Raw genomic sequence first — 13,733 nt, 5'->3', positions numbered from 1 at the left:
CATAATACACTCCTCCTAAATCCTCCGACCTAAACACAAAAGGTTCCTGTCAGAAGTCGGTATTTTATAAGTGATTACTCGACTAGAAAGCAATCCCACCTTAAAAGCCCCTTAGGGAATACTATCACAGTACAAACTTGATCTCTCTCCCCTCTTGTGCACCACACAGAAGCACCAAAACCACCTCTGCTTGAATGGTGCATTGTACAACTTGTTTTCCCCGTTTTTCATAACTATTTTACGTACCTCACTGTCAATCCCCAATATGATGAGCATGAAAAAGAAGAGGACAGACCACAATGGCGAGACGGGCATCTGTGATATACCTTCGGGATAGGCTATGAACACCAGGCCAGGACCTAGATGAGCGCAGAGTTACAGGGAGAACAAAGGAAAGGAAGATGTGGCCGTCAGAGGCTGGACATAGCTTCCTCTACAAAATGAAACAAAAAACAGGTTAAATATGCTTCAATATACCACACAAAGCTATGGAGAGGTGACTATACTTACTTTTGCAGTCCTTGCGAGGAGATGAAAACATTTAGTGTATGAAAGGCGTTACTGGACATGCAAGATTTGATGTACCAAAGCAAACTCAAACCAGATAAGCTTTATGGTTTCACCACGTCAAGCTACGTTCCCGCAAAAGGGTCGGTATTCAGCCCACCCCAATTCGGACTAGATTTTGAATGAGGCAGGTACATCATGTAACTGTATTTGGAAGGAATGTTGGAATTCATCAGAAGTGATGGTCAACAAAATGATTCAAATCAACTTGCTTTGGTCAGAGATATGGCCTAGAACAAAATCGGAATAGAGAAATAAAACACATATGAGTTATGAATTTGAAAACTGGATATATTTCTCGAGGAGCATGTTAGATGTTGAATAGACACCTTCAAAAGAGAAGAAAAGGGTTATCAATGAAGTTAGGTGCAGAGATAAATTAATCATTAGATGCTACAAAATTTTTGTCTGAACCAATGAAGATGGTCGTCATGACGACTATTGGGATGAGAGAAAGCAAACAAATGACTCATTTATGAATAGAGATGAAATCAACCGATGGCTTGTCTTCAATTTTCGTTGTTCCATCAAAATTAAAAGATTTTGAGTACAAGAAACCAAAAGAGGCTATACAATTTGGGGTTCGACAACTTAAGAATAGATGGAGACAACTGCCTTGGGGTAACCCCTCTTTTTTTTCCCCCTCTTTGTGCAAGAGCTGCACTTATGAAATCATGTTATGGCCACAGACTAGACACCATTAAAAAGGAAGCTACAGTCTCACACAATTACATGCTTGTAAAAAAAAAAAAAAAAAAAAAAAAAAATGAAAACACAGGTGGTGTTGTAGAAGAGAAAGAACAAGGTGCACGGAGTGCTAAAACACTCACAACTTCTAAAAAAAAAAAAAAAAAAAAAAAAAAAAAAGTCTGGTACAAACTCCTAAAAAGGGGGCAACAGTCTATAGCATAGTACAGTGGGGAACACTGGCATACATCATTGTCACTATGTCTCTAGGAATTCAAAACTTTCTCAATGGCGTTATTTTCACGCTAGGGAATATCTTGAGGTAAACTTGTCTGAAGGGGATATCAATATCTGAAAATATATACATTATGCATTACAGCATTATTATATTTCAGAAAAAGATAAAAGCGAAAGACATGAAATCTACTGGATGAGAATATTTGTCATATAAATATCCATTTAATGCTATGAAGGGATCCATCTTGAACAACATGTGGCCTCACCAAGGGACTTAATAAAATCATCAGCACAGGTTTATCAACACTGATAGAAGTTTCTTTTGTTGTATATTTCCTACATCTGCTTGGAATTATTAAATGTTTACAATCTGGAATCATTTAAACCATTTACAGTCTGGAATGACTTTCATAGACTGTTACAAAAGATGTTCAAATTCATGAAACTTCAGAACGAGATGACTCGAAAGACACTAGTCACACAATCACAAGTTAATATCGCTGGGGTGAAAATGAATTGGAAATAAAGTAAAAGTGTTATTGCTCCTGTTGGAATCCTAACAATATTTCAAGATTTACATCAACAGTATATAATGAACGTATTTTCTCATTTCCTCATTGAAGAAGATGATTCTGGTTTCACGATACATCAGACAGCTTTCTGTTCTAGCAGTTGGAAAATATCAGCATGATGCCCAAGTAGGTATAACACTGCACAAAAGTGATGGCATGGCAGTTGCATCAGAAACTGGAAATAATTTGCCCGTGTTCTGCATTTATGGACTTTTCTTGCGGTACGTTCATAGCCCGTAACTGACGTTTTCTTTCCACCCAGCCATCTTTTTGGCCGGGCTGGCTGCCATAAAGTGTGGTTACGTACTCACCACATACTTACCAAGGGAAGGGCAGAGTGCCGCATAGGGTACTTTTAAACTATATGATACACACAAAACGAATGAATGAAAAAAATATGTGCCATGGGGGCACATGTTGTATTTGGAATAAAAGATCATAGCTATTGGAAAATCATTTGACATGGGGAAGCTAGCGTGACATGAAGGAGAATCTTCGTTCACCCTAAAATTCCTGTGATTGTTTTACGTGTAAATGCCCTTTTGCTGTTTCCAAAGCTCACTCTATATTGTGTATCAGTCTCATTTTTGCAAAATCTGCACTGGCTTTTGAATCCAGTGTAGTCAAAGGTTAAAAAATTTCTTCTTTTCAATGTCATCATCACAGACAAATGTTTGGTAGGAAACTAAAACAATTGTTATTAGTGTCTTTTCTGGTACTTATCAAAACACCCCTCAGGGAGGGGACAACTTTGCAATTATCAAAACCAACTTTCAAAACAAATTTAGTGGTCCTTACTCAATTTTTGTGATTTCAAACATGATATTAACACACCATGATAAGCCCTCGAGTAAGAAGCAAGAATAGGAACAGAGCCATCACAAATTTGGAAGAAAAGAATGAAGTCTAGAATAACCAAATGAATTCACAACTCGGCAACATGGAAGCAGCAATTCTGTAAGGGCCAAGATTTCACAGCACAGTAATGACCATATAACCATAAATCTAATAAAAAGTGGAGTTTATCCCAGGGATATATAATTGCAGTAAATCCCATTTTCCACAGGTATTCAAAGGTTTGAAGGAAAACATTCAAATTCACTCACGACTGTATGATTAAAGTTATACAATGTTTTCGGCTCCCTTTTTGAGGGATACAGCAGAGTGACAGTGCCTTTTTATTTCTTCAGAATAACACTATGCCTTTGACAATTGATGCTGCAGAGGACTGGCATCTTTTCTCCTCAGCCAGTGCATCCATTTGAATGAAACATTCCTCTCTCCTGGCCTGTTGCGCATGTGCATGTCGAGTTGTGATTCCACCAAATTGCATCAAAACTTTGTCTGTCAGCACGTTATGCACGTCTAATAAACATCACCAAAGCAGAAATTCATTTTGACCAAGAATTTACAGGTTGCAAAGGTCTCTGAAAAACCAACTCAATATTGCATTGGTATATTGACAGTTGTACATCTTCGAATGAGAAGATGGATATACTGATTTTAATGCTCTAACTTAAATCACATGCATGTGATATTCAAGCCAAAATACAAACGAACATGACCCACTATGTTCATCCCTCTGGACATACCAGTAAAAATGCCACTGAAACAATATAAAGTTTTGAAAATTATTGTATGCTATATGGCACAGCAAAGCAGACTGGGAAGGTCAACACCATGAACATTGACATATGATGAGTACATTTGTGTTAAGATATCATCATGCTGTATCATGAGCGTGTGATCAAATGCCACGATATTTCAAATCCGTTAGGCAACTCTTTAATCCTGCAGTATAGAGACCGAGTACCCTTTTTATAATCCTTGATCTATGTTTACAAGATGTGCATTCATCCCATTGAAACAGCAGTGAATGTGGCATTCATTGGTCTGCACAATGTTGAATCGCAGGTGGATGTTGTTGGCGCAGTACGGGGCACTGCAATATCAGCTGTTCATTACATTAGAAAAGCAGAAAGTACAAAATGATGCATTAAAGTTGAAGACACTTTGGTGTTTTTTTTTAAGAATAAGAATGCAGAAAGATGCATGAAGAGCGGCCATGAGTTATTTGAAGAGGCACACTGTAGCATCCAATTCTTCAAGGCATGTTCAATGTTGTATCATATCAGATCAAAATGCACTTTGCAAAATTAACATAATTTTAGAGTTTTTTCTCCTTTTTTTTCCCAAATGGTGCTTTGGGGCAGTCCACAACAAGCAGATAAAATATGGCTTCACCCAATTGTATACAGTTAATTGATTGAATGTAGCAAACTCAGTATTTATAACAGTGCCTTGATGAGAGGACAAGGTGCATAATGAGACTGCTAGACAATTTCATGGTAGCAGTACAACCAAAACGCAAGATCTTCTTTCACAGCAATTTGATTTGTTCACATGGAACTTTGTTTTGAGCAAGAGCTTGTGCGATTCAGAGGAAATAATATATATAAATATGTATATCCCAATACAGATATGATTGAAAATACATGCCATTCTGGGCAAATCAGATGTAAGAAGCCAAACACTACATAGGGCGACGGTGAAAAGCTGCCGTACGTTGAATGCCAAGCAGTTCACATGTCTACAGCACTAAAAACTGCTTCATCATTTCAAAATCCAAAAGTTCTCCTGAAAAAAATTCCCATAAAATGTCCTCCTGAAAAAAATTCCCATAAAATGTCCGTCAAAGGTGAATTTCTAGCCAACATTGCCATAAAGTTCTCAAATGGGCGACAACACCGGGCAAGTCACCGCATCAAAAGAAAAATTTATTCCCTCAAAAACTCACTTCAACCGGCAAAATGCAAGCTTAAGGTAAAAGGGGCCCGTCAATACATTCTGCAAAATCGCTACTCTACGCAACTGGGCAGCCCTCCTGATAAACTGCCATAACTTTGTACAAGATAACTGACTCTCTCGATCATAATATACAAGTATCATATTTCCTGTGATGGGTTGATGGCTGCTGTCACAGATATACATGTTAGTGAATGGTGTGAAATGGATAATTAGGTAAATTTCACTGTGTCTTTCAGCCTCAATGATTTAATGATTGTATATGGGGCTAAAAAGTGGTTACGTCTCTTGATTAGTATCATAATTAATCATAACTGTTAGCATATTTCAATAGCCATAACATAGTATGTACCTAACAAACAATACCTAATAAGTTTGAAAATATGAAATGCAAGTAAAGAGCATTTGTATATATATGTTTATGCAATTAACATCTACTCCATATGATGGTAGTTACTTCAAATGCCAGTCATATTCCATACTGAAACAAATTTGAAGCACATATGGGTTTAACGTATTAGATCTGAATGTCACAAGTTTTACATCCTATTTGCAAATTGGTAATGAAACAAATTACATCTATTGAATTAGAGTAGAATGTTCAGCTTGCAGTCACACAATTGGCTTTATCAACATTTATGTGTGCGCATAGTCACAAGTGATGAACTGTATTTCTCAAATACAGTGAGTTATATACATATTGCTGGAGCCACTGAGATATATAATATAAACTACTTTGTTGCTGAATGAGAATAAATACTTGGTGAATTTAACACTTGATGTAATGACTGCATCAACCGAATAAATATGAAAAAGAATTTATCAAAAGTCATTGACATATCCTTTGCTTTTGTTGGGCAGGGTACTAGAGTATGCATAGGAAAGTACTGGCTAGCATCTTTTTGTCATATCTCTTTGGCTTTGAACTTTATGACAATATTGTGAGATGAGACTAGATAAACAATCTTTTGATTTAAGTTACAGAAATGTCCTTGACTTGTACCACATATGAGATCTAAATGTGTGTACATGATGGCCATTGATTGTCCAGTATTGGGTGTCAAAATGTGAGCCTGTGTGTGCATCCTTCAACCTTGGCAACCAACATAAGTTGTGAAAAGGTATAATTTAGAGCTTGTGAGGGCTCTTGGTCCAAAACGTGAATGCAATGTTCATGGAAAATGCAGAAAGTTCACGCCCATTAAGTAATAATTCAATAAAAATAATAAAAGTTAATAAGATAATAAAATAATGATAATCAATACAAAAGATAACCGAGCAGAAAAGCTTGCTTGGCCTTTTGTCACTATATGAAATACCTGGGTGTGAGATCTCTCCACCTGTCGACAGCGTGGTGGGCGAGAGATCGTCACATTTTTCTGAACAAATTACCTGACGTCGCTACATCTTGAACTTCAACCCCCTGCCTTCCAGCCATGAAGCCCAAAACGGAGAAAATCACAAAACCAGAGTACAGACTTGTGCCACTGTTAGTACAGGCGAAAATGACTGCATCCCTAGATTCAAAGATCATGGGGGGAGTAGAGCGTCAGAGACAGACAAATGGTGAAGAGACGGGAAGTTCACAAACGCCATGGCCGGAAGGACTACCTTGGACTCTTTCATCATCGACATCAAAGAAAAACTTGTGCTTTCATATCCTCTATTTTCACTGAAAATTTGTTTCTCTTGAAGCTTCAAATCATATATATCTAAAGACAAAGAGCTAACCAGAAGACTTATCAATTCTGTTTTGTTTTTCTTGTACTCATTTCTGAGAAAAGAGTTGAGAATAGTGCTTCCTTCATCACAATAAGCTGACGTGTGTGAACTTCCCCATACCAGATAACAATCAATGAATACTATATCTTTTGACTTCTAAACACCTGTAAAATAATTAAAAATAAATGTGAAAAAGAAAATCCTACTACGATAAAAGTGACATAATCCCTAAATGCAGAGTAAACCTAACCTTCGTTTAAGGATTCGTGGGGAAGAACGCTGTGCTTACCTTACGAAGTTGACATTAAATTTATTGTAACTGCCAAGCGCAGCCATGGTCCCAAGACCAATGGAGTACGAAAAGAAAATCTGGGTGGCAGCATCCATCCAAACCTGCACAAAGAGAAGAAACAGGACACACAAAAAAATTAGTAGGGTCAAGTGTGCTATGAAGCCAAAATTTAGGCATTCAATATCCTTCTCGTAGAATCTCATATCTTCTCGTTCACATCCTCTTTCTCAAAAGTTAAGAGGATTCTTACTGACAGAGATAAAAATCACAGTTTTGCATTCTATTATCTGTTCACATTGACACAACACACAAGCTGTACTCAAGACAGCAAAGAACCACGAAAGTAACAGACACTTCTATGCAGTCTACATAGAAGTATTTCCCTTGTGTGTCAAGCTAGAAATATGAACACACAATTTGAGTAAAGTTTGTTTGCGGTAACAATCAAAACAGCACTGAAGAAGTGTCAGTGTGCAATTATGTATTTCTCACTCACGGGTGTGACTTGCATACTGCTTGCTACACTATTTTGGACTTGGGTGAGCAAGACTCTATAGTGTATTTGAAAACTTTTATTTCTAGGGGTCAAAATCAAGATGATTAGATCAATGGCATTAAAGTAAACTGTGACTGAACTTCACAACATTGAGTGTGACTGGCTATATCAATCCTGAAAAAAAAAAAAAGAGGAGGATATCAGAGAAGTAATTTGGTGGGAACTAACACAGGACAGTCATGATTACATGGCAACATTGCTCATAGCTTGATTACTGATGCAACAACAATTGCGCCACAGTATGAGACACCATGCATTAGACTCTTGAGCTGGAAACTCTGATTCCTATTACACTCCTTTGCTTCAATATTGTACGACATTGATACAAATAAATGCTTGGGTGGCACTATGCTTGAATTTTCAAATGTCCTTTGTTCTGTGTACTACACTTTGTATTTTCTTATTTTTATGGTGTGCCCTGCCAAGATTTTCACAAGATGAACAAATACAGCATGGTAAACTAAGTATGCTTCTGTAAGGAACGGTTGAATTAATCAGAATGGATATGATTTATTGAAGGCTCAGCTGTGAGGTCATATCCACTTGTTTAAGTACATGCCGAAAATTCTATAAATGCGTATAACATGACTGGCACGGGACTGATTACATCTCAAAATGGTGTGGTTTTGTAGATTGCACAGGACTAATCTATTCTGACCTAGCTCGTGTCAAACTTCTTTTGCCACCACAGGCTATGCGTGTCACCGCAGTTCAAGGGATTTGGGAATTGTGAACGCTTGCTGCTAGTCGTGACTCATGCGTTCCGCACCAGAGTCCTAGCTAGCTGACACGCTTGATCATGAGAGTGGGCGAAAGATAGTGGAAAATTTTTATACATCCCGCGGGTTATGCGTGCTCGGTGGTATCTCATGTGTCAGGAAGCATTATACAAAGTACAAACCGCAGTTGTTGTTGTTGTTGGGTTTTTTTTTCTCTCTCTCTCTCAATACTCACTATCAAGAGCACATCAACCTTGTGAGCTAACATTCAACACATAGTCTTTAGGATGCACCTTCCTGCCTGGATTTTAAAACTTAGTCCAGAATGACTTGTGACTAGAGTGCACAATGATTAGATACCAGAATATTGAGTTGAAATTTCCATTTGCACTTGAAAATAACCTCGCAAACAATGACGAAGACTTCAATTTGTGGTAGACAAGAATATTTGTTTGGTTGCCCTGCCAGAATTGTATGCAATGAAAGCTTTGACAACGTAAAACAGATGATGCAGGACACTCTGATAGCCCCTTCACAGAGGGTGAATATAAACATGTGGGAAAGCGGCAAATCACAATTACTGTGCTTATTGACAAGCAGCACAAGGTACAATACACACTTTTAAGGCAAGGTAGAAGATGCATTTAACAATGAAAGACATGGGTGTAACAGAGCTTTTCTGGTTCTTTAGTTAACATTAAATTTTGTAGGCCTTTGATCTCTGCCGAGCATGAATGTGTCATTCAGCATGTCAGTAATTATGTCTCAGATTTTAGACTTTGTTTGAACACCGCTATTTTCTATCATGACCAGAGTCTTCCATGTGATAACAAGCTGAAGTTCAGGTTCTGCAGTAAAGCTCCCCATGTCTTGTCTCCCTCCCCCCTTCCCCCCACCCCGTCTTCACAGACATCAGCAAACACTGTCACGTACTGTCTGCCCAATTTGATGCATGGAGGTTGGGGGCCTCATTGCGTGACAATACATTAAAGAATAAAAAAATCAACATTGATGGTAAAAAAGGCCTGGTAAATAGTCGCTGGTGCCACCTACCTGACTGTCACCTAGCCTCGTGATGTTAGGTTTGAGATAGAAGTAAATGCCATCAACGGCATTTTCCAAGGTGACAGCCCGTATAAGCAGAATGGTCAGCAAGACGTATGGAAAGGTGGCTGTGAAGTAGACTACCTGTAAATACAAAGAGAAAGAGAGTGAGAGCTGGGTTAAGACATGATATAAATAGACATGTAGAGCATGACCATTTACACAACAAACTGAAGACATGTTTTCCAGTATATACATGTAGTACAATTTTAGTACATAAAGTTAATATATAGCTTGCAATACGTTTGCCACTAGTGTACATTCTTGTCACTACACTGAATTCTTAAAACTGATAAATGTTATACCCATCTTAAAACAACTAGTAACAGGCTCTGAATCACTGAATCAGCCTAAATTGTACACCATGTATATTTTACAGCAGCATTGTTCAGAGCACAAGAAATCAACTCCATAACTGATAAAATGACTGCAGCTTCACAAATGACGATACCAGGATAATGATTGAAATCCCTACTGTGACATTAAATGGCGCCCTTTCAGTGTGAATGCTTGGAAACATAATGGCGACCTTTCAGTGTGAATGCTTGGAAACATATTGGTAGTGGACAGTGAAATGCAGCAAGACATAATTGGCAACCATGGAACTGTCATTGACATTGATATGCCAGATATGTAGAACATTTAATACTGCAGGGTAATCATTGCTTTACCACTATCACAGAGAGAGAGAAGCTAAACTGCTTTGGCAGTGTGATCATCTCAATCATCACCAAATGTTACAAACACGGAGGTACACAAATCAATGGAAAACAGAATCAATTGTTTCATTTGCCTTTCTTTTCTTTTTTTTTTTTTGGGGGGGGGGTGGGTTAAATAATAATTGTTTTGGTTTTAATAGGAGTATTCAATAAGGGTTAGGGGAGGTATGCAATCTTTATATGATCTTGAATTCATCTTCATTTTGTGTGGACCGATTTATAACACAGATTATATGCAACAGTGGCTTTGACTTTTTCACATACATTCTTGAACATTAGAAGTTTCCCATGCTGGTCATGACAGCCACAAGTTTCCATCAAGGTACAGTAGCCTGTTATATTAAGGGGTCTTTAAAGGACAAGTTCACCTTCATACATATCGATTGAGTGAATGCAGCAATATTAGTAGAACACATCAGTGAAAAAGTTTGAGGAAAATCAGACAATCCATTCAAAATTTATGAATTTTTAAAGTGTCATTGCTGCCATCGCTGGATGAGAAGACTACTAAAGCTTGTGATGTCACGTCTGGAATGATGTAAAGAAAACTCAACATATTTGCGCTTTTCTTGCATAATAAAAGAGCCCTTGACTTGCCTCTTTTAGAAGGCAAGGGGAATGACTTTACCCTTAACATACATCAGTTAGAAGTTAAGGGAATGTATACTTTTTTTTAAAGTGATTTTTACAAATTCCCTTCATTTTTCCTTATATCGTTCTACGCATGTGACATTACAAACTGTAGCACACTTCTCATCCAGCAGTTACTGTACAGAAACTCTAAAAATTCATAACTTTTGAAAGAATTGTCTGATTTTCCTCAAACTTTCACTGATGTGTTCTAGTGATATTGCTGCATTCACTCAATCCACATGTATACATTTTTTTTTTTTTTTAATGAAGGTAAACCTGTCCTTTAAAGACTGGACGTATGGTGACAAAGCCTCCCCTTCCCCTTTCTATCTCACACACACACACACACACACACACACACACACACACTCGCACACAACACTTCACATGACACAATAAATCAATGTTTGTTTTTTTTTGGTTGCCCAGATGAATGACTTATTTCACCACTTCCATTTTCATTTACATTTACTTAGGAAAAAAAAAAAATTCTGAGCTTCGCTCCCACACCACCTTAAATGGGTGGTGTGATCAAGGAGGTATGAGAGAACATACCTCCTTGGTGTGATCCACTACCACTAGCATGTGACACAGAGCGTATGCATACTTGATTTATGTACGCAATGTATGCAATCACGAAACTCTTTATTCAAATATGACATGGTGGTTGAGAATATTTTACAATGCTTTCTGGGCATAAAGTGCAAAGGACATGGGAGTGGCGAGGAGGGTAATTCTTGACACACATTGAAAGGGTGCTCACACATCAGCCAATGGCAAACTTTTTACACCTCATCCAGATCATTCTCGACACCCCAACAGATGAAAGTTAGAGTCAGAACACCACCTTCCCCTGCTGATGATCACGTGGATAGATTGCCATTTTAAGAAGGACGCAAAAGCACTGCTTCTCCAAGAGCAGATATCATTAGCAACCTCATCGCATCTCGATGGCTTAACACATTTGACAGTGATGCTCTCTCTGGCATTTCATCAGGACGTAGTAGAGTTCTCATTGACAAAGAGTCAACTCATTGCAGCCACTCTTACAGCAGGGGTACACTGGGATGTTCTGAACACTTGTCTCGATCTCAAATCATGTCCAGCTGATAATACAATGTATGCAGACCCAACTACCATTGCTTGCCTCATCCTGGTATTTAAAAAAACAAAACAAAAACAAGTGGGGGAGGGGCACTAGGAAATTGTTGGAAATTACCGTGATATCACCCAGGGCTACGGCCTGTCCTTGCGTAAAAAACAGGAATTCAGGCTGATACAACAATAACTCTTCAGGCCAGAATGAGGGCAGTGAGACATGGTCAATTTTGTAGAGGCTAAACGGGAACAAAATCCTACACTCAAGTTCACTTTGGTTGATGCAGAAAGTCAAGACAGAAAAAGCAGAAATCTTCTCAAACTTTGACAAGAATAAAAGAAAGGCATGAAATCCTACAGCTTTGCAATGAGTCCAATGAATAAACAATACTAGGTTTTTTTTTTGTTTTTTTTTTTCATTGAGCAAATCATTAATGTCACTTCCAATGGTGTGTATGGTCTCTTTTCAATTTTCTTTGTTCACATAGTTAATCTTTTTCTTTCTTCCTTTTTTATTTGGTAGGCTTTGTTTGGAAATAGGCAGGGATCTCTTTCCCTTTTAATTTTTCCCTGCAATGGAGTTCTACACAAGTAATGCTACAACTATGCAAGGGAGCTCCATGAGAATGCAGTTTTTGACATGTGTATTTCAAAATGTAAAAAAATATCATTCTATAATTGCTTTTGTATCTCTAGAGTTTAAGAAAAGAATTACAAGTTACTAAATATTCACCAAATATTTGTTGAAGGGCCAAAATACCCTGGAATTTATAAATTAACTATTCTACATGCAACTTTCTACACTGCAGCAGGGCTACAGCATGTCTTCTTCTTTTTTCTTTTTTTTTTTTTTTTTCATTCTCAGAATGATTTTATGTCTTGCAAGAGCACATGGTAGGATAATGGAGAATTTCATATTCTGGAGCCTAGACAAGGCCAGTGACGGTATTTTTCCACTGGCAGAACCCACTGACTCAATGACCCGTCACCACTCCTACATTCTCCCAGAGCAGGAAACTAGCGAGTCCTCGCCCATGATTTCGTCTGACAGCTTATATGTCCGTCACCGTGCTTGCGTTGACGTCGGTTGGGGAATCTTGGCAGTCGTCCAGCAGGGGACTGCAGTCTATCATCTTCCCATCACCCTCCCTAATCCCTCCCCTCCCACCTCCTCCCACCTCCCCCCCCCCCCCCCCCCCCCCAAACAGACAGTATATACATGTACATGTACGAGTCCTCCAGTGGCATTATCAGCATCATGCACCTCTGGCTCACTGGTACCCATTTAAACTCATGCATTTTTGGTCAGCTCCTGGCTCGAGCTAATATGGCCCGCGCAAAGCATTAAGAATTGCGTTCAATAACTGTAGCAGAGCCGCGCTACTTTTACGATGACCCATTCACAAACTCTGCACATAAGCATAACTACGTACCATATTGGTAACTGAATGCGCGCTCGGGCAGAGGGCTCGCCAAGTAATTGTGACCTTTGACCATCCAAGGAATTTTGGCCCGAGCCGGGCACTGCTATCATTCATAAACTCTTTGATCTTTTTATATTTGACTTTAACTATGTGCAATCACTTTGTTTGTCGCACAATTAATTCCTGTGAACTTCACGGTGGTGCGATCCCAGCACCTCGTGTTGGGATCGATGATTTTGATCGGTATCGCCTTGTTAATCTGACTGTCAGTGTTGGAGCTGTTATTTGGGGGCTAGCACAGCACTAGCACAGAACTTGAAATCACCCAATGTCTCACCAAGTTCAATGATTCTCTGTCTGTGGATTCATTCCTACATGTAATGCTGGAGTCACATCTCCGCCAAGACAGGAAATGGCACATCACACACATACTTTCTAGTTCAGCAATACCTGCTCAGAGCTACTGAGGGCCTTCCCTGCAAATCTACACACCCCCTGTCATGAGTTGAAGGTCAAAGGTTAACATCCACTCTGATATTGCAAGAATGTATCTCGTGGTGTCATGTTCACATGTATTCGGGGAAGGAGTCACATCATA

At 38.6% G+C, this 13,733-nt stretch overlaps 1 protein-coding gene across 1 annotated transcript in view; it reads right to left on the bottom strand.

The window, feature by feature from the left end:
- LOC140236126 (sodium- and chloride-dependent GABA transporter 2-like) overlaps positions 1–13,733 on the bottom strand; it is a 57,428-nt gene that overhangs the window by 23,603 nt on the left and 20,092 nt on the right. The window contains 4 exon segments of the mRNA XM_072316102.1: positions 247–359; positions 6,261–6,385; positions 6,880–6,983; positions 9,211–9,345. Coding sequence (XP_072172203.1) covers positions 247–359; positions 6,261–6,385; positions 6,880–6,983; positions 9,211–9,345 — 477 coding nt within the window.

Source organism: Diadema setosum, chromosome 1 (genome assembly GCF_964275005.1).
Source record: "Diadema setosum chromosome 1, eeDiaSeto1, whole genome shotgun sequence".
Lineage (NCBI taxonomy): Eukaryota > Metazoa > Echinodermata > Echinoidea > Diadematoida > Diadematidae > Diadema > Diadema setosum.
The sequence above is the reverse complement of the archived record's forward strand: the minus strand, read 5'-3'. Positions and strand labels throughout refer to the sequence as shown.